Source organism: Trachypithecus francoisi, unplaced genomic scaffold (assembly GCF_009764315.1).
Source record: "Trachypithecus francoisi isolate TF-2019V2 unplaced genomic scaffold, Tfra_2.0 Lachesis_group4, whole genome shotgun sequence".
In the NCBI taxonomy this organism is placed as follows: Eukaryota; Metazoa; Chordata; class Mammalia; order Primates; family Cercopithecidae; genus Trachypithecus; species Trachypithecus francoisi.
This window is the reverse complement of record NW_022681469.1, coordinates 134,230,457-134,252,645: the sequence shown is the minus strand read 5'-3', so window position 1 is coordinate 134,252,645 and position 22,189 is coordinate 134,230,457. Positions and strand designations below refer to the sequence as shown.

At 43.8% G+C, this 22,189-nt stretch overlaps 1 protein-coding gene across 3 annotated transcripts in view; it reads right to left on the bottom strand.

The window, feature by feature from the left end:
- Positions 1-13,518, bottom strand: part of CDK13 (cyclin dependent kinase 13) — a 143,088-nt gene extending 129,570 nt beyond the window's left edge. For all 3 annotated transcript variants that reach the window (XM_033193739.1, XM_033193738.1, XM_033193737.1), the window contains exon 1: positions 11,179-13,518. In XM_033193739.1, the coding sequence (XP_033049630.1) occupies positions 11,179-12,389 (1,211 nt within the window). In that variant the 5' untranslated portion in view covers positions 12,390-13,518. The remainder of the gene's footprint in view (positions 1-11,178) is intronic.
- Positions 13,519-22,189: the final 8,671 nt, after the last annotated feature.

Here is a 22,189-nt window from a genome sequence, read left to right as displayed (position 1 = left end):
TACAGTAAGAAGTAAGAGTAGTTTGGTTCAGTCTGTGTTGGGGGTCTTAAATGCCCCATTCAAGAATTTGATTCAGTGGAATACCCAAATCCTCAAAAGATCCCAAATGGCCAAAGCAATCCTGAGCAAAAAGAACAAGGCTGGAGGTATCACACTATCTGACTTCAAAGTGTATTACAAAGCTATGTTAATCAAAAGAGTATGGTACTGGCATAAAAACAGAGACATTAACTGAAGGAACAGAATAGAGAACCCAGAAATAAACCCATTTACACTCAACTGATTTTTGACAAAGTAGCCAAGAACACACAGTAAGAAAAGGACAGCCTCTTCAATAAATGGTGACGGGAGTGAGGCACAGTGGTGCATGTCTGTAGTCCTAGCTTCTGGGGAGGCTAGGCGGGAGGACTGCTTAAACCTAGGAGTTCTGAGACCAGCCTTGGCCAACACAGCAAGACTCTGTGTCTTAAAAATAAAAATAAACAGGGGTGGTAAAACTAAATATCCACATGGAGAATAATGAAAATAGACTCTCATCTCACATCTTATACAGTAGAAAGTAGAAGAAAAGCTCCATGACATTAGTTTGGGCAAAGGTTTCATGGTTATAAACCCAAAAGTACAGGGAACAAAAGCAAAAATAAACAAAGGGGTGGATCAAATTAAAAAGCTTCTGCAAAGCAAAGGAAACAATTAACGAAGTAAAGTGACAACCTGCGGATAAGGAGAAAATACCTACAAACCACACATCTGATAAGGGATTAACATTCAAAATATTTTACGAACTCAAATCAACAGAAAGAAAATAAATAACCCAATTTCAAAAATGGGCAAATGACCTAAATAGACATTCCTCAAAAGAGGGAATACAGTTGGGTTTGGTGATTAGTGCTTGAATCCCAGCTACTTGGGAGACTGAAGTGAGTGAGGTGGGAGGACTCCTTGAGCACAGGAGTTTGAGACCAGCCTGGGCAACATAGCAAGACTCCATCTCAGTGTTTAAAAAAAAAAGGGGGGGACATACAAATGGTCAACAGATACATGAAAAAATGCTCACCATCATCAATAATCACCAAGGAAATGCAAACTAAAACCACTATATCACCTCCCACCTGCTAGAATGGCTAGCATCAAAAAAATGAATGATAACAAGTGTTGGCGAGGGTATAGAGAAAAGGGGACCCTTGTGCACTGCTGGTATGAATGTAAATTACTACAGCCATCATGGATAATGGTATGGAGGTTCCTCAAAAACGTAAAAACAGGATTACCACATGATCCCACTTCTGGGTATATACCGAAAGGAACTGCAATCAGTATGCATAGGAGATGTCTCCACTCCCATGTTCATTGCAACATTATTCACAATAGCTCAGATATGGAAGCAACCTAGGTGTCCATCATTAGATGAACGGATTAATTTTTTTAATGTGGTTCAGGTTTGTTGTTTTGTTTTGTTTCTGAGAAAGGGTCTCACTCTGTTGCCCAGGCTGGAGTGCAGTGGTATGGCTCAATCTCAGCTCACTATAGCCTTTACCTCCAGGGCTCATGCGATTCTCCCAGTTCTGCCTCACAAGTAGCTGGGACTACAGGTACATGCCACCATGCTGGGCTAATTTTTCTGTATTTATAAAAAAGGGATTTCACCACGTTGCCCAGACCAGTCTCAAACTCTTAAGCTCAAGCGATCTGCCTGCCTCGGGCTCCCAAAGTACTAGGATTACAGGCGTGCGCCACCGCACTCGGCTCAGCTTTAAAAAAGAAGTAAATTATGTCATTTGTGACAGGAAGATAAATACTGCATGATCTCACTTATATATGGAATCTAGAAAATTCAAACTCATAGAAGCAGGGAGTAGAATGGTGGTTACCAGGGTCTAGGGGAGAGGAATGTATAGGGAAAGGGAGATGCTGATCAAAAGACACAAAGTTTCAGATAGACAGAAGGAATAAATTTTAGTGATCTATTGCACAGAATGGTGACTACAATAACGCACTGCATATTCTGATATTGACAAAAGAGTAGTTTTTTTGTTTGTTTTGAAACGGAGTCTTGCTTTGTGCCCAGGCTGGAGTGTCATGGCAAGATCTTGGCTCGCTGCAACCTCTGCCTCCCAGGGTCAAGCTGTTTTGCTGCCTCAGCCTACCAAGTAGTTGGGGTCTACAGGCACACGTCACGGTGCCTGGCTATGTTTTGTGTTTTTAGTAGAGACGGGGTTTTGCCATGTTGGCCAGGCTGGTCTTGAACTCCTGACCTCAAGTAATCCACCCACTTTGGCCTTCTAAAGTGCTGGGATTACAGACGTGAGCCACTGTGCCTGACCAGAGAGTAGATTTAAAATGTTTTCTTCAATGGCTGCTTGGAGCTGTGTTAAAAAAGAAAATTATTTTTAAAATGTTTTCACCACCAAAATAGCATGTATGTGATGTGATGGATTTCTTAATTATCTTGATTAAGCCCTCCACAGGTAAACACCAAAATATCACACACATAAATATATATAATTATTTGCCAATAAAAAATAAATTGGCCAGGTGCAGTGGCTCACACCTGTAATCCCTGCACTTTGAGAGGCCAAGGTGGGCAGATCACCTGAGGTCAGGAGTTCAAGACCAGCCTGGCCAACATGGCAAAACCCCATCTCTACTAAAAGTACAAAAATTAGCCAGGCATGGTTGTGGGCACCTGTAATCACAGCTACTCAGGAGGCCGAGGCAGGAAAACAGCTTGAACCCAGGAGGCACAGGTTGCAGTGAGCCAAGATCACACCACTGCACTACAGCCTGGGCAACAAGTGAGACGCCATCTCAAAAATAAATGAATAAATAAATAATTTTAAAAGTATTTCATTCTGTAAGTATCTTACAGAAAAAAAAAAAATGAAAGTGGTATTTTAAATCTGAATGCAGAGAACAGGAGGGGCTCAAAGAGAAATCCAAAAGCGAGCAGAACTAACAAAGCATTCCAAGATAAATGTGTGGACCAAAAGATCACTGAAAAAAAAAAAAGAAAAAACTTTACAGAACAAGAAGTTCATTACAATTATGGAGGGAGAAGACATAAGTACTACTACAGTTTGACACTAGGTACCTGGGAGAAACTACTGCCACTTAAAACACACATGTGCACACACACACAGAGACCAATCAAAAACCTAGTCTTAAAACAAAACATTACATAAATAAGGTTAAAAGATAAAAGACAAGCTCATGAAAAATACTTGCTAGTGCCGCAAAAAAAAAATAAATAAAAAATTAGTAGCTATAACACACAAGTAGCTCTTACAAGTTAATTAAAAAAAAAAAATGAATCAAGAAATTAAAACATCTGGCCAGGCACAGTGGCTCACACCTGTAATCTCTGCACTTTGAAAGGCCAAGGCAGGCAGATTACTTGAGCTCAGGAGTTTGAGACCAGCCCTGGCAACATGGTGAAACCCCGTCTCTACCAAAAATAAAAAAATTAGCTGGGCATGGTGGATGCATCTGTGATCCCAGCTACTCGGGAGGCTGAGGTGAGATACCACTTGAGCCTGGAGGTGGAGGTTGCAGTTGAGCAGAGATGGTGCCACTGCACTCCAGCCTGGGTGACAGAGTGAGACCCGGTCTCAATTAAAAAAAAAAAAAAAGAAAGAGGCCGGGAACGGTGGCTCATGCCTGTAATCCCAGCACTTTGGGAGGCCAAGACAGGTGCATCACCTGAGGTTGGGAGTTCGAGAGCAGCCTGACCAACATGGAGAAACCTCATCTCTACTAAAAATACAAAATTAGCTGGGCGTGGTAGTGCATGCCTATAATCCCAGCTACTCTGGAGGCTGAGGAAGGAGAATCGCTTGAACCCGGGAGGCAGAGGTTGCAGTGAGCCCAAATGGCGCCATTGCACTCCTGCCTGGGCAACAAGAGCAAAAAAACTCCGTCTCAAAAAAAAAAAAAAAGAAAGAAATTAAAATATCCAGTAAACAGATGAAAATATATTAAACCGTATTAAATATCAAAGAAATGCAAATAAAACAATAATGATTCCAGGCACCAACAGTGGCTCACAACTGTAATCCCAGCACTTTGGGAGGCCAAAGTGGACAGATCACTTGAGGTCAGGAGTTCAAGACTAGTCTAGCGAACATGGCAAAATTCCATCTGTACTAAAAATACAAAACAACAACAACAACAAAAAACCAATAACCAAGTATGTGACAACTCCAAGTATTGGTGAGACTCAGGAAATGGGTACTCCCATACTGCTGGGAAATGTAAATTTGTAAAAGCCTTCTGAAAGGCATTTTGAAAGTGTATCGATGTTTCAAATGTATATACCACTTTTGCCTCAACAATTTTACCCTGGGAAATTCAATCTAAAGAAGATAATGGAACAAATACACAAAAAATATATTTGCTTCAGATACACGCACATAGCAAAAATTAAAAAAAAAAAAAAGACTAAGAATTTATCAAAGTGGATTCAGCCAAACAATGTATGCTATATCCATACAACAGAATACTAGGAGCTACTAATAAAGATGATATACTGTACTATGGAGTACAGGCTACAAGACAGCATCGTTGCATGTTCCCACTGATGTTAAAAAAAGTCTAGAAGAATGTTTATCAAAATGTCATGAATGATCATCTCATCAGGTAGCTGGGCTTAAGAGGCCTTTTTCTCTCTTATATTTTTCTATACTAACTGAAAATTTCTACCATTAGCCTCTATTATGCTTGCAAACAGGTGAAAAATAATAAAGAGCAGTATCAGGTGAAATAATTTTATGTTAGATAAATTGAGTTTGGAATGCCAATTAAATATCCTAGTGAAAGTGCCCCTATGCAACTGAAAATGCAAACAGAAAAGCGGGGAGGCATGTAGATCATTTACCATTTTCGGTTCCTCTCACTAACCTTCTCGTTTCCGTTTTATTTACATTCCAGTTTTACCTATATTTATCCTCTAACGTACATCAATTTTATTTTCAAAATACATAAAAAACACTAGATTCTTCCACAATTTAAATGTGCAGGAATTAAAGGAACAAAATCACTGCAAACAAGTAATGCTTCTGATTCTGGCTTGGTACTTCTGCTTCCAACACCCACTTTAAAGCTTATAAATTTATAGAAAACAAAGCCAACCAAAACCAAAATAACAACAAAATGATATTCACAAAGTCCAAAATAAAGGAAAAAATTAAAATTACCTTATATGTGAATATTAAGCAACATTCACTTTCAACTGGTTTTTCAAAAATAGCTACAATTTTTCAGAGTCGGGAAATGAAAGTTTGACATAATGTCTGCTGAGAAAATTTTTGGTTTAAAGATTAATTCAAACTCACTAAGAATTTATCTTGATCAGTACAACAGAGAGCAAATATAAACACTAGGTCTGAATTTATTCCATTCACACTAAAGTGAGTCCCAGCATCCTCTACTCATTCTAATAAAGTAGAACCAGAAGGAGGTTCTTAAATTCCCTCCTTATAAATCGAAACAATTACCTGCCCTATCCTAGAGTATGAGAGTATGTGTAAACCAAAATACCAAGCAAGTTTAGAGATATAACTAGCATCTGTGCAGACTGGTTTGTACTAATCTGTAGAGGGAAAAAATACTTAAATTAAACCACCAATAAATAAGCTCTGTAATTTTCCTCTAGGAGCTTACAATCTAGCAGGGAAAACACAAAAGTAGCCAGTCAACTAAGCAGATATTAAACACAATTTTTTAAAGCTCTATAACAAAGATAAAGTGCTGTGGGGGCACAGGAAAAAAAATTAACTTGTATCTAGATGAATGGAAAAAGGTCTCAAGATAGTGGGATTTAAGGCTGGACACACTGGCTCATGTCTGTAATCCCAACACTTTGGGAGGCAAGGACAAGAGGATTGTTTGACCCTAGGAGACCAGCCTAAGCAACATAGTGAGACACCATCTCTACCAAGAAAACACACACACACAAAAGACGGGGATTTTTTAGCTGAGTTTTAAACGCAAAGCTGGAGATGAAGAGCAAAAGAGAGTTTGGAGTGTCTCATCATTTAAGCTAAGAGAACAGCAAGTATAAAAATAGAAATACAAATGTCTCTGAAAATAGAATTGTGATAGAATGGAGTCAGATCATAAAAGGCATTAACTGATGATGCATTAGGAAGTTTAGACTTGGCCATGCACAGTTGCTCATGCCTGTAATCCCAACACTTTGGGAGGCCCAGGTGGGAGGACTGTCTGAGGCCAGGAGTTCAAGACAAGTCAGAGCAACATGGTAAAACTCATCACTACAAAAAATACAAAAAGTAGCCAGGCATGGTGGCGTGAACCTGTAATCCCAGCTACTTGGGAGGCTGAAGAAAGAGGATCCTCTGGGCCCAGAAGTTCGAAGCTGCTATAAGCCATGATCGCATCATTGCACTCCAGGCTGGGCAAGTGAGCTAGACACCATCCCTTCAAACAAAAAAGTTTAGGTTTATTTGAATAATAATTCTAATATAATGGGAGTGACATGAGCTAAACAAAGACATTAACTCTCCTGATAAAGAATGAACTGAGAAGAATGGATGAAACGAGAAGACTGGTAACAGTAACAGGAATCTAGCTAATTAACCTGAAAGGGTGATAGAAATGGAAAGAAATAAATATTAGTGTGAGCGGAAAAGAAATATGATAAGGACTGAGTACATGTAAATATCAGGTAAAGTTTGGTCAGAGAAGGAGCAAAACACAAGGCCATCACTTTGAAATGAAAATAATGATTACAGCTCTGGAAATTTAAGACAGTTAACCTGAACTTCCATTCCCTTTTGAGAGTTTCTGCATTTGTTCTAGTATCCTATTTTTTGACACTTTTAAAAAGCATTTTAAGAATTCCATTCACCTAGGGATTTTCATGACTTATTTCTATTAAGTATATATTAAATCAGTGGCATTTTTTTTTTGAGTTTCTTTTTTCATTATACAATATCTTCATTTCATATACTTCTGAACCATAGTTTTCAGGACAAAACACTAAATAATCCATAACAGAGGTACCACATATAGTAATAATTTTACTTGTTTATATTTGGAGTCCACCCATCTTTTTCAGATTCTTAGGTTCTTGTTATCATTCCACAATGAATGCTTCTGGGCTTCTTGGCGGAATGGAACTTCCATAAGTTTAGAGAAAGAACAGAACATACGTAGTAATTTCTTGCACAGATTTTAATCTGACATCAGTAACTTCAGCTCAAAATAATTCGGGAAAACCAACACCAATAAACTAAGAGTAATTAATGTCTTCAAGAAATGTTTTTAGCCAATCTTTGTAAAGACAAACTAGAAAAAAACCACAAGATTTAAACCCAATTGTTCATAAAAACTATGAATAAACACAAATAAGCTAAAAGACTCTTTAGAAGATTCATCTTTTAAAATCCTCAAAATGCTGAAAAAATGGCCAAGGAACAGAAATTAACACATAAGTACCCAAACAGAAGCTGATTTTTCACCAAAACAGGTCATTATGTGAGGTGGCCAGCACCCTTGAATGCCAACTGAAGTTCAATGACGCATATGCTTTAAGTGGTAAGTGGCCCATGTTCTTTAACGAATAGACTGCTGTTAGAATTCTTCATATTGTAATCAAAATCCACCTTCATATTGTAACCAAAATCCATGCTCTTTAATATTAAGAGCATGTACTTTCAAATCAGTCCAGGGTTTCAATCCAAGCTGACCTTGGAACAAATCACTTAACTTTTTAGAGCTCCCGTTTCCCAATCCATCAATGGAAATGTTTCCAACTATCACATGGATTTTGGTGGTCAATGTATGTTAAATATTTATCAATGCCTGGCATACAGTAAAACACTACAAAAAGTACCCTCCCCTCTTTTCAATACACCCTCACATTTATTATAGGGCCAATCAGCAAGATTATGTGACCTTCCACACCCCAACAGTCAAGTAGTAAAGAAAATATGACAAACAGATTACACAGGGGAAAAAGTAAAGGTAAGAGGGAACTGACGAAAAGAAACGCATGAGCTGAGGACTGAAGATTCAAATGAAGACAAAGAACAAGTTGTGAAGCAGAAGTCACTAAAATGAAAAGGATTTATTTATCTGACATCAAAAAAAGCTTCAGCCTGGGTACGGAGGCTCACACTTGTAATCCCAGGACTTTGGGAGGCTGTTGTAGGTGGATCATTTGAGCCCAGGAGTTTGACACCAGCCTGGGCAACATGGTGAAACTCTATCTCTATTTTCAGCTTATTTAAAATTGTTTTTCATCTTCATACCATGATTTCAGTACTATTTTGAATGTGTATGCATTTCCTTAAAAATATCGACATTGACAATTCATTAATATGTAAGTTCTGCGTAGGCTGGGAAAAGATTACACTGTTTCTTACAGCATTACACATGGTCTATATTAAATATTGGAATGAAGTTTGTAATACAGGCCCACATTAATATTTTGTATGTTCAGGAAACTCCAGCATCCCTTCATTTACCTATTCAACACTTATTAAGAGTGTACTTGTGTCAGATACAGTGCTGAGCAGTGAAAACACAATGGTGGACAAGACAGGCCAGTTGCCTTCATGGAACTCACAGCAGTCCATTCATTAAAGAACATGGGCCACTTACCACAAGTAATACATTCTGAAAATAAATAAAACTTTCTGCATTCATCTGTACAAGTGAATTCAATTAACTGTTCCCAAAAAGTAACGACACATTTACTATACTTTAAAATCTTAAGATTTTTCCAATCAACTATTTTAGCTATTAATTCTGGGCCCCATGTTTTCAGCTGGACATTTGACAAACTAGATATAATGTGAAAAATCTGAAAACCACATGAGTTTTTTTAGCCTAGAAGACTCAGAAATCATGACAACTGTCTTTACATTTTAAAGGGTTAGCATACACGTGTGCTCTGTACCATTCCAAAAGGTTCAACTTGGAGCAATTGGTAGAAGTGGCATGAAGGTGGATTTTGGTTACAAAATGAATTCTAACAATTTGAGATATTGAATAAGTCAACCACCTTAAATATTTCTGTGAGATTGCATGTTTTAAAAAGATAAAATTTTCATTTAATCCTTGAAATAATCCAGAAAAACAAGTGTTTCCCTGTTACAGTTTAGGAAACTGAGTCTTCAAGAATCTTGCTAAAAAATCAAGTCCCAAATCTAGTGGAACAGGCTGCCTCAAAGTAATGTGCTTCCCACCTCCAGATGTATTTAAGGCACACACCAAATGGCCATCTATCAGGAATGTTAGCCAAGATACCCTAAAGTTCCTTCTAAATTCAACCCTTTACAAATACTGCTGGTCAATATAAACACCATGAAAAGATTCTGTGTTGAATGGTCCTCCGTAATGCAAGCTCCACGAGGGCAGTAACTTTTTCTTCCGTGCTACATCCCAATACCTAAAACAGTATATGGCATACAATACAGGGTCAAAAAATACTTGCTAAATATTAATAGTCCTAGTCATACATACCACGATTATATATTTCATATATATATAAAATACATGCCACTATTATACAATAAAAGACCTCGCTGAAGTAACCAGCAACTAAAAAGCCTAAGTATAAAATCCATTCTTAAAATTGCATCAAGCACTTTAAATTGTTCAGGTCCTGAAACTTCAACCAACCAGTTTGCAAAACAAATTCAACTGCAAAAACTGCAAACCTTTTGGCAAAGTGTCATAGTTAAAAGTAAAATACAAACTCTTACAAGATATAATGGCTAATTTTGATGAATGAGTTTTTCAATTCTTCACTAAGGCATCAACTACCATTTTAAGTGTGCTTCAACACTCTTTAAAAGAGTGAAGCAATTTATACAACTTTTTTGGCTTAAAGACAAACTCACCCTCAGATCTCTACAAACATCACACCTTCACATTTATTATGCCGATGCTTCAAAAAGGTCTGCTAATTTTGCAGATGCATATTCGTTATTTTGTTGAGATTCCACATAATCCATACTTGAGGTACCGTATATCCACTTGCCATTACTGAAACCCAATAGGAAAAACTGATACAAATGTCATTTTGCAATACTCTAAACTATAAGGCCTGGAATGTCCAAATATCTCAAGGAATATAAGAACCCATAAAATACTCGAAAGTTGTTTTTAACGCATTTTGCTTAGATAAGTATACTTTAAGGCATATTTTTTAAAAAGAATATTATGTAACAAAAAAGACAAGAAAGCTATATAAAAGTTTTACTCCAATTTCACTAAATTAAATTACACCTTTTAAAGATTTCTGGACAAAGATTCTGATATTTAAAGGTATAGTCATATTGTGTTTTTATCCTTCGGGCGTATCTAAGAAAAAAAAGTCAACTTAGCTTTTAAAGTAAGGAGTTACAGGCTTATAATAGTGTAAGAATGTACTCAGCCATTCACTTGGTTACACTAGGTTACACCACCCGGATTTATAATGTTATTAGCAACTGGGTGTCATCACAAACCAACAAAGAAACCACAATCTTGTCATTTCTTCTACTTTCTATAATTATGACTTTGAAAGATCAGGTAAAAACTACCCCCCACAAGAATATCACTAAATAGATACCTTTCTTATCTCTTCAGTATTCAGAACTATCAGCTTCCACCTAAGCTTTTTTCACATACTAAAAGAATAAACTTTACAGAAAGGCTGCTTCTCCCTTCTCTGTAATAATCGTAAGAAACGTGTAATCCATATCTAACTCTGACATCAGCACCTGATTCTTATTCCCCTGTACAATACTAGATCCTAAGCTGCAGTCCATTCTTAAATCCCCAACAATGAAACCTCCTCACAGAACTTTCGAAATTTAAACGACTTAAACCACCTCTGGGTTTATCCAAATTGTACCAGAAACGCAAAGAGCAACTGAGAGAAACCTGTTAACACATTAATGCAACAAGTCTGAAACCTTGAATTCTTCCTTAGAAATCTTCTCCGACACAGGAGAAAAGTTCCGTTCGCCCAGTTGCTTTGTCCCTTCGACCCCCTAAAAAAGTGTCACGCGCGCGAAAACGCCTGCCCTTCCTGGGAGGCTCAGGCAGTGTTGTCTCGTCTCGGTGTTGGATCTGAATGGTTTTGAAGACCCAGGCACCACTTTCCCTTCCTCCTGGGGATCTGGCCAGAGCCGCCAAAGTACACACGGGCAGAACGACGGGACTCACCTGAGCACAGGGCTGTAGGGACTGCGAGAACGGCGCCAGCTGCTGCTGCTGTAGGGACTAGGGGACACGTCGCCGCCCCGCTCGTAGGAGCTGTGGCGGCTGTAGCTGGGGGAGCGGCGGCGGCTGTAGGGGCTCGGGGAGCGCGGCAGCCGCCGAGAATAGGGGCTGCTGCCACCTCCTGCCGGGCTGGGGGACTTGCGGCTCCTCAGGCTCTGAGAGGCCCTGTGGGACACCGGACTATCGTCCCGGCCTCCCAGCGGGCTGAGGGACCGCCGCCGCCTGTAGGCCTTGGGCTCGGTCTTGTCCTCTCGGTAGGCCTTGGGCGGTTCCTTATAGGCCGAAGGCGGCTCCTTGGACGTCTTAGTCCGGCTGCGGTGGGCCTTCGAGTCCCGGTCCTTGCGGCTGCTACTGCTGCTGGACGTGGCCGAGGCGCTTTTCCGGCGGCCACCGCTGCTGCTGCTGCTGCCGCTCTTGGCGGCCTCCGCCCGCTCCTCGCCGCTGTGGCTGTGGCGGCTGCGGGACTTGGAGGCCTCGCTGCCACCGCGCTGTCCATCTCGCCGCCGGTGCTCGCGGTGGCGCTCCTTGCTGCGGCCACTGCTGCTGCGGCGGTCCCGGCGGGGCCTGCGCTCCGACCCCTCCCCGCGCCGCTGGGTGCCGGAGGAGGAGGCCGGACTCCCGCCGCTGCCCCCCGTTCCCCCGGCAGCCGTCGCCGCCGTTGCCGCGCTGGCCCCCCCCAGCAGCAGCCCCTGCTCGGACTGGGAGCTCACATCCTCGTATTCCACCAGCGGGGTCACACCCCCGCCGCTACTAGCACCGCCACCGCCGTCCTGCTGCGGCTGGGGCAGCGAGAAGACCCGACGCTTCTCCGCCTCCTGCCCGGCGCGGGGCCCGCGGCGCCGCTTCTGCCGCCCTCCTGCGCGCCTCTTGCCTCTCGCCAGCCGCTTGACCTCCAGAGGGGGGCCCGGGCTGAAGCAAGAGGAGGAGGCCGCGGCGGCGGCGGCTGCGGCGGCGGCCGTGCCGGGAGCAGCCAGGAAGAGCAGAGGCGGCGGGGGCGGCGGCGGTTGCAGGAGCTGCGGCTGCAGGAGCGGCAACAGCAGCGGCGGCTGCTGAGGGGACAGGAATCGCCTCCGCTTGCGGCGTTCCTCCAACTTCTTCTCCGCCCAACTCAGGCCCCCGCCTCCCCCCAGCGCCGTGTCCGAGCTGCTCGGCATCGCCTAGAGCCAGCCGCAGAGCGCGGCGCGGGTGCGGCCTCCTCCCAGGTCAGATCCTGGCCATCTCCCCCGCCGGAAACGGGAGCGGTGGCGGAGGGACACCGAGCACCAGGACCGGCCGGGAGACGCGCCACGATAATCCGGGTCGGGACTCGGGTCCCTGGGTTCCAGGTCACAGTGGGGTACGCAGCGGCCTCCGGGCCTCAGAGAAGCAAGAATCCGGGCGGCGGAGCTCCCAATCGCGCTCGTCGTCCTATACCTCGGCAGCGAAAACACCAGATGCGCCAGGCGCTGACCTGCGGGGGAGTCCCGAGTCCTCCAAGTGCCCCCGGGGGTGGGGGAGCGGCCTCGGCCGCGCTCTCGGCTCGGGCAGCGCAACGCGGAAGTACCACCTTCGTCGCCGCTTCACTCCATCGCGCCCTGACGTAGGGTGCGAGTTCAAGGGAGGGGAGTGGGCGAGACAACAACACGCCTCCCCCGCCTCCCTCTTCGGCGTCGACGTCGTCCTCCTGTGGTGGCGGCGACACACCGCAGGCGCCTCGGAAGTGGCCTGGGCCTGACAACAACTCCCAGCCTAGAGCCTCGCGCACTCTGCGGCCCGCGGGGTTGGGCAGCGGGGCGGGGCGAGGCGGGGGCGACCGGGCTGCGGCTCTCGGTTGGGGCAGCGAGTGTGCGGGGCTGGGCGGGGGGCTATTTCCGGGGAGATGGGGGCGGGGGCGTTTCTGAGTCTGTGGCGGTGAGTATGGGCCCTGACTTTCTTCTTTCGCCGCCACAGCCGCGAGCAGAGGTGGCGGAGCTACCCTTTTCCTCCGCTCCCCCCCTCCACGAGGAGGCTCCTGATGTGCGCGGCCGGCCCGGCTCGCTCCTCCCCTTCCCTCTCCGCTCCTCGTCAGGAGGAGGGAGAGCCACGGGACTTGCTGGTTGGGCCCTAACCTCCACAACCCCTCCTCTTCGCCTCGCTCTTTGGGCTTTTCCCCCTCAGCCCTGACGTACGACCGGGAGCGCGCCCGGACGTCACGCTCAGAGAAAGCCGAAGATGAGAGGTGGCCGGGGCAAGAGAGGCGGGAACAAGGTTGCCGCGCACTGGCGTGCTCGCTCCCGTCAGGGGCCGGCGGTCCGCACCGGAAGTGACATGTGTAGAAACCGCTCGGCTTCCGGCGAGGGTGCGACTCGATGTGAAGAAGGGTTAAAGAAAGGAGAGGATTTGTGCGCCGCCCACTGTGGCTTGAGACTCTCCCCGTGGTGGCGCGCCCGTCGTGCCTGTTGCTTGCGTCCAGCGCGCAGTGCCGGTTCCGGCCCTCTGCAGATGCCGCACTGCCTGCCTGGTGAGCGAAAGGTCACAGTGAGAACAAGTGTCTCTGGAGACTGCGAGGGAAATAATGCTATTTGGTGGCCTTCTGGGCTAGGCAGTCACCCCGTAGCCTACCTTCAGTCAAGCCCTGGAAGTGGAACAACTGCGAAAGGAGAGAAGACACCCCGCGAAACAGGGCGGAGATGGCCTTGGTTTAACTTGTCTAACGTACACCAAAGTTCGAGGCCTCACCTTTTTTTTTTTTTTTTTTGGAGACTGAGTTTCGCTCTTGTTGCCCAGGCTGGAGTGCAATGATGCGATCTCGGCTCACCGCAACCTCCGTGAGGCGCATTCTCATCCTGAAAAACAGACTTGGGAATCACAGCTCAAGCTTCGGTAACACTATTTACTTTAAAATAAAAAATGTTAAAGCTTTAAATCAATGCAGGGAATAAGTGGAATGTTAAAAGGAACTACTGAAAATTCCATAACTTCTCAGGAGCCTTGAAATCAAAACATCTTGTGCGAATACTTCACCCACTTTCACCTTAATATCTAAACGTCTGGGGTTGCCAAACATAGCCATATAGTGACCTCACATCTAATTTCTTGCCTTAGAATTGCCCTTCAGTTACAGACTGAGCACTTGGGATAGTTAGATTAAAATCTAAATGGCTTATTGACTTTTGGGATGGTTGGAAACGCAAGCTAAGGCGCGCGCGGTGGCACAAGCCTGTCGTCCCAGCTACTCCGGAGGCTGAGGCAGGAACTCAAGAGTTCGAGGCTGGAGTGAGCTGTGACCGTGCCACAGCACCCCATACTGGGTAATGGGCAGGGCGAGGCCCTGCCTCTAATAAAAAGCCGTCTGTTCAATGACTACCTGTAGTCACCCCTTTGAAAATTTATTTGTTCAGATCATCAGTTGGTTTAGTTCTTAAACACTTGGTATCTATCCATCATTCATACCTTAGTGTAAATTATTTTAATCAGTTTGACATCACAGTATCACAGACTGGACTGATTTAAGCTAAGATCAGATTTCACTGACCGAGTACAAAGGATGTTGGTTTGCTAAAGGGTAAAGGAGGAGGCAAAAGAATAGGTAATCTTAAAGTCAGAGCATGTCCCAGGAGGGCAGGCCTGGGTGGGTCACACCATGGGACGGGCATTGAGAAACTGAATAGAAAAATAGGGGCAGAGTTCCTAAAACAAATTTCTCGTTGACGGTATTGTTGAGTGAAGGTCCTGTAGCCAGCCTCCTGCCAAAGACTGTTTAGGAAGTGGCTTTTTCAGAAACATGTAGGATCAACTTGTTCCATCATCCTACATTAAATAGACTGGAATAACAGAACAAAGAAAGCAAATAAGAGGTTTAGCTTGCAGCTCCCCACATGTACAAACAGTTCCACTTGAGAATGTCATCTTCTATCATATACTTTCAAACAAAACTTGATCCATAATAAATGGATAATTCCCATGGGTAAGTGTTAAATGGAGAAGAACAAAAAAGAAAAGTAAATGGATAGTTCCGAATTCAGGCTGCAAACAAAAAACATGTACTAAAATATTTTTGCTGTTGTTCTACCACCCACATGTTTCCTCAAAGATTCTACCTTTGGTGGGGGAAGTTGAATGAACATTTTGAGCTCTCCAAAGATACCCGCCCACGTGGTTGGAAACACTAATAAAGGATTCAAACTCCAAAAAATGGGAACGACCTTTGAATTAGAAGTCGTCTGTGTCTGTAAGCCTGTCTGCTTGCCTGAATATTAAAAGAGATTTGAAATTGCCATTTGAGAGTGTATTTTTGTTTATTACTGCTTGTGTGGGGGGGGAGGGGTTGGTGTTTTGTTTTTGTTTTTGTTTTTGTTTTTTTTGAGACAGAGTTTCATTCTTGTCGCCTAGGCTGGAGTGCAGTGGTGCAATCTTGGCTCACTGCAGCCTCCACCCCCAAGGTTCAAGCGATTCTCCTGCCTCAGCCTCTGGAGTAGCTGGGATTACAGTGGCCCGCCACGATGCTGGGCAAATTTTTTGTATTTTTAGTAGAAATGGGGTTTTGTCATGTTGGGCAGGCTGGTCTCGATTGCCTGACCTCAGGTGATCCACCAGCCTCGGCCTCCCAAAGTGTTGGGATGACAGACGTGAGTCACTGCCCCCGGCCCCGGACTCATCTTGTTGGCACTTTTTCCAGAAGTGCAATATTGCTTCTACGTGTTGGGGAGTGGGAATTCTTGCTGGTTCAGTAAAGCTGAAGGATACGTATTTATAAAACAGTAATGGTGGAGTAAACTTCTAGCTGTCTTCCTACATGGATTTTCCCTTGATTACATCAGTAACAGTATCCTGGGTTTAATGGGGGTAAATGTGCCTAGCTAAAAACTACATCTTCCAGTATTCCTTGCAGATGAGACGTGATCATTGGCTCCTGCCAATGAAGGGAAGTAGAAGTTGTTGGACGAAGCTTCTGGAAATGATTCTTAGAAAATGGAAGATCAGGGCCGGGCTGGGGCAGGAGAATCGCTTGGGACTAAAAGCACACGCCACCATGCCTAGGTCTCAAAGTGTGCGCCACCATGCCTGGCTAATTTTTGTATTTTCAGTAGAGACGGGGTTTCACCATATTGGCCAGGCTGCTCCCGAGCTCCTGGCCTCAAGTGATCTGCCCTCCTCCGCCTCCCAAAGTGCTGGGATTACAGGCATGAGCCACCGTGCCTGGCCTGGAATAAATTGTTGTTGTTGTTGTTGCTCTGTTGCCCAGGCTGCAGTGCAGTGGCATGATCTTGGCTCACTGCAACCTCCACCTCCCGGATTCAAGCAATTCTCCTGCCTGAGCCTCCCAAGTAGCTGGGATTACAGATGTGCGCCATCACGCCTGGCTCATTTTTGTATTTTTAGTAGAGACAGGATTTCACCCTGTTGGTCAGGCTGGTCTTGAATTCCTGACCTCAAGTGATCTGGCTGCCTCAGCCTCCCAAACTGCTGGGATTGTAGGTGTGAGCCACTGCACCCGGCCAAATGTTTTTTATTCTTTTTTTTTTTTGAGACGGAGTCTCGCGCTGTCACCCAGGCTGGAGTGCTGTGGCCGGATCTCAGCTCACTGCAAGCTCCGCCTCCCGGGTTCACGCCATTCTCCTGCCTCAGCCTCCCGAGTAGCTGGGACTACAGGCGCCGCCACCTCGCCCGGCTAGTTTTTTGTAGTTTTTAGTAGAGACGGGGTTTCACCGTGTTAGTCAGGATGGTCTCGATCTCCTGACCTCGTGATCCGCCCGTCTCGGCCTCCCAAAGTGCTAGGATTACAGGCTTGAGCCACCGCGCCCGGCGTTTTTTATTCTTTAATTTTACAAAAATGTTTAGGTACTCTTAGGAGATAAATATTCGTGAATATTTGGAAGTTCAACTAGGCAACAAGAGTATTTCAAGTTACTGATTACATCAACTAATTTGAGAGAAACAAACGTGAACAATTCATCTTTTTTTAAAAAATTTCTCTTGAGTCATTAACATCTTAAAATATAATACTGATGATGACATAGGTTACAGGAAATCATTTCTACCAGAACTTTTTTTTTTTTTTTTGGAGACAGTCTCGCTCTTGTCTCCCAGGCTGGAGTGCGATGATGTGGTCTCGGCTCACTACAACCTCTGCCTCCCGGCTTCAAGCGATTCTCCTGCCTCAGCCCCCCGAGTAGCTGGAATTACAGGCTCCTGCCACCACACCCAGCTAGTTTTGGTATTTTTAGTAGAGACAGGGTTTAACCATGTTGACCAGGCTGGTCTTGAACTCCTGACCTCAGATGATCCACCCGCCTCGGCCTCTCAAAGTGCTAGGATTATAGGTGTGAGCCACTGCTCCCGACTCATTTCTACCAGAACTTTTTAACTGGAAATGTTAATCTTATTTTGTTTACAGAACATTACAAAAAAAAGTATAAAAATCAGCATTTAAGAACTGATTCACTCTTACATTTATGGACTGTTGATTTTCAACAAGGTGCCAAGACAATTCAATGGGGAAGAATAGACTTTTCAACAAATAATATCAGGACAACTGGGTATCCACATGCAAAAGAAAAAAGCTGGATGCCAACCTCATACCATATTTAAAAAACAAAATCAAAATGAGCCAAAAGCACATGTGACAAAAGGAAAAATAGATAAACTGGATTTCATCCAAATTACAATTCAAGACAGGCAGATTGAGCCCAGGAATTGGAGACCAAACTGGATAACATGGCCAAAACCCGTCTCTACTAAAAATACAAAATTTAGCCAGGTGTGGTGGCACACACCTGTAATCCCAGCTACTCTGGAGAGTGAGGCAGGAGAATCACTTGAATCGAGGAGGCGGAGGTTGCAGTGAGCCAAGATCCCACCACTGTACTCCAGCCTGGGCGACAGAGTGAGACACTGTCTCAAAAACAACAACAACAACAAAGAAAAACCAATCCTATATTTCACATTTGCCAAGAGAATAGATCTTAAGTGTTATCAGAAAAAGAAAAAAAAGTTCAGCGGGGCATGATGGCTCATGCCTTTAATCCCAGCACTTTGGGAGGCTGAGACGGGCTATCACCTGAGGTCAGAAGTTCAAGACCAGCCTGGTGAAACCCCGTCTTTACTACTAATACAAAAATTAGCCAGGTGTGGTGGCACACACCTGTAATCCCAGCTACTCGGGAGGCTGAGGAACAAGAATCACTGGAACTTGGGAGGCAGAGGTTGCAGTGAGCAGAGATCGCACCACTGTACTCCAGCCTGGGTGACAGAGCGAGACTCTGTCAAAAAAAAAAAGTTTTAAGGACCTAAACAGACATTTTTCCAAAGAAGCTATACAAGTGACCAAAAAGCACATGAAAAGATGCCCAATGTCATTATCCACTAGGGAAATTCGAATCAAAACCACAGGAGATACCATTTCAAACACCAGAACCAGCCTGGGCAACATGGTGAAATCTCGGCTCTAGAAAAATACAAAAATTAGCTGGGTGTGGTGGTGCACACCTGTAGTCCCAGCTACTTGAGAGACTGAGGCATGAGAATCGCTTGAACCTGGGAGGCGGAGGTTGCGGTGAGCCGAGATCGTGCCACTGTACTCCAGCTTGGGTGACAGAGCGAAACCCTATCTCAAATATAGATAAATAAAACAAAATTAAAAACACCAGTATGACTATAATCAATAGGCAAGTTTTGTTGAGGATGTGGAGAAATTGGAACTTTCATACATTGCTGGTGGAAGTGTAAAAATGGGGCAGCCACTTTTTAAAAATGTAAATGTTTATTTATTATTGCTTAATATTCAACTTTTGTTGATTAAATATTACGAGAAAATCTTCTCTCAAAATGTCTTTTGTGCTTTTTGCTTTGTTTATTTATTTATTTTGAGACAGAGCCTCTATCACCCAGAATGGAGTGCAGTGGGCCAATCTGGACTCACTGCAACCTCTGCTTCCCAGGTTCAAGAGATTCTCCTGCCTCAGCCTCCTGAGTAGCGAGGATCACAGACGTTCCACCACACCCAGCTAATTTTTGTATTTTTGGTAGGGATGGCGTTTCACCATGTTGGCCAGGCTGGGCTCAAACTCTTAACCTCAAGTGATCCATCCACCTCGGCCTCCCAAAGTGCTGGGATTACAGGTGTGAGCCACCACGCCAATCTGGGTGTTGCCCCTTTGGAAAACAATTTGGCAATTCCTCTAAATGCTAAACATATAATTACCATATGACCCAGCAATCTCACTCCTAGGCATATTACCCAAAAGATATGAAAACGTATGCTCTCACAACATGTCATGATAGGTAAAAAACGGAAACAACCCAAATGTTCATCAACTGATGAACAGATAAGCAAAATGTGGCATAGCCATACAATGGAATATTATTCAGCAGTAAAAAGGAATGCATTTTTAATACATGCTACAACATGGATGAACCTTGAAGACATTAGCTAAGTGAAAGAAGCCTTAGTTTCTCTCTCATAATCATCACCTGAAGTACAAAATAGATGATATTATTATCATTTAACAGATAAGAAAAGTAAAGATCAAAGAGATTGAGTAGCCTATAGCCACATAAACAATAATGTGAAGCAAATTTTAACCTCAAAACATATTCTAAACACAAATAAAACTATTTTTTTAAGTGTCTGATACAGTTTTGCTGTGTCCCCATTCAAATCTGAACTTGAATTCTATCTCCCAGAATTCCCACATGTTGTGGGAGGTACCCAGGGGTGATCACTGAATCATGGGGGCCAGTCTTTCCCATGCTATTCTCTTGATAGTGAATAAGTTTCACAAAATCTAATGAGTTTATTAGGGATAATAAGAAATGCCTCTTCTTCATTTTCTCTTGCCACCACAATGTAAGAAGTATCTTTTCCCCCGAGTCATGTGGAACTGTAAGTCCAATTAAACCTCTTTTTCTTCCCAGTCTCAGGCATACCTTTATCAGCAGCATGAAAACAGACTAATACAGTGTCAAAGTCTTGATCTATAGCTCTTTTCCTTTGTGGTGTCCTCAGTAACCACACAGATGCTTTTCATCTTTCCTTTTCCCTCTCTTTGTTCCTGGCCTTCTTCTTATTGTCCTGGGCATAGCTAAAAATTACCAGTGGAATTCAAGGGATTTAAAAATTAAAATCTTAGGTCAGGCACAGTGACTCACACCTGTAATATCAGCACTTTGGGAGGTCAATCCCAGCACTTTGGGAGACCAAGGTGGGTGAATCACTTGAGCCCGGGAGTTCGAGACCAGCCTGGGCAATGTGGCAAACTCCTATCTCTACCAAAAAAAAAAAAAAAAATACAAAAATTACCTGGGCATGTTGGCTCACACCTGTATTCCCAGCTACTCAGGAGGCTGAAGTGGGAGATCACCTGAGGCCCAGGAGGCAGAGGTTGCAGTGGACTGAGATTGCACCACCGCATGCCAGCCTGGGTGACAGAGTGAGATCCTGTCTCAAAATAAAATAAAACAAAATAAAATCTTAAAAATTAACTCAATCCCCCAACACTTACTTTTTATGATGTAAACTGAGATTTACACAAATCTATGTCTTCTCCAAGATCCTACTGCTACTTGTAAAAGAAACCTGGTTTATTTTGCCTTCCAGCTAGATCCATGATTTTCAAATTTACTAGTGCTACTCAAAGATGTTCTAAGGAATAAATAGGTTGGGAAAGTTTTAAGGAAGTGAGTTTTCAGATCCTCAACTTGTATACTTCTAAAATTGATATAGGCCAGGCACAGTGACTCACAGCTGTAATCCCAACACTTTGAGAGGCAGAGGTGAGAGAATTGCTTGAGACTAGGAGTTTGAGACCAGCAAGACCCTATCTCTACAAAAAATAAGTAACATGGCACGGTGGCACGTGCCTGTAGTCCCAGCTACCCAGGAGGCTGAGGTGGGAGGATTACTTGAGCTTAGCAGTTCAAGGCTGCAGTAAGCCATGATTGCGCCACTGCACTCCAACAGAGTCACAGAGGAATACCACATATCTAAAATAAAATTAAAATTTTAAATAAATACATAAAATAAAATTGATCTGCCCGTGGTCAAAGTGCCTTTTTTTTTTTTTTTTTTTGTGAGACAGAGTCTCACTGTCACCCAGCTGGAGTGCAATGGCACAATCTCAGCTCATTGCAGCCTCCGCCTCCCGGGTTCAAGCAATTCTTGTGCCTCAGCCTTCCGAGTAGCTGGGATTAAAGGCACCTGCCACCACACCTGGCTAATTTTTGTATTTTTAGTAGAGACAGGCTTTCACCATGTTGGTCAGGCTGTTCTCGAACTCCTGACCTCAAGTGATCCACCCACCTCAGCTTCCCAAAGTGCTGGGATTATAGGCGTAAGCCACCATGCCTGGTCTCAAGTTGTCTTGCTGGGTCTATTTCCCTCATTTTACCAAAAGAAGACATATTTTCTTCCTTTCTTTTTGTTCTTTTGAGACAGCGGTCTTGCTCTGTCACCCAGGCTGCAGTGCAGTGGCGTGATCATGGATCACTGTAGCCTCAATCTCCCAAGGCTCAGGTGATCTCCTGCCTCAGCCCCAAGAAGCTGAAACTACAGGTGTGTGCCATGCTACCAGGCTAATTTTTGCATTTTTAGTAGAGACAGGGGTTTTGTTGCCCAGGCTGATTTCAAACTCCTCCTGTACTCGAACTCCTGGGCTCAAGAATCCACCCACCTCAGCCTCCCAAAGTGCTGGGATTAAAGGCATGAGCGACCTGCAGCTGATGCCATTTTCACGCATTCTGTAATCATAATGGTGCATTGCCCAAAGGTGTAAGAACAAAGACAAAGGAAGCCACAGTTCAAAACACTGGTATGAGGAAGCAATTTTTAATCAAGGCAATCTGTCTCATTGTAGCAGTAAGTACTAATCTTCCATGGACATATGAGCTAATGGTGCATGGCATGTTAACTAATGTTTAAAAATTATTTATCAAAATATAAAATGTATTTGCTGTTTTAATCAATATTAGTGATAATTAAAATTAAGGCTTAATCTAG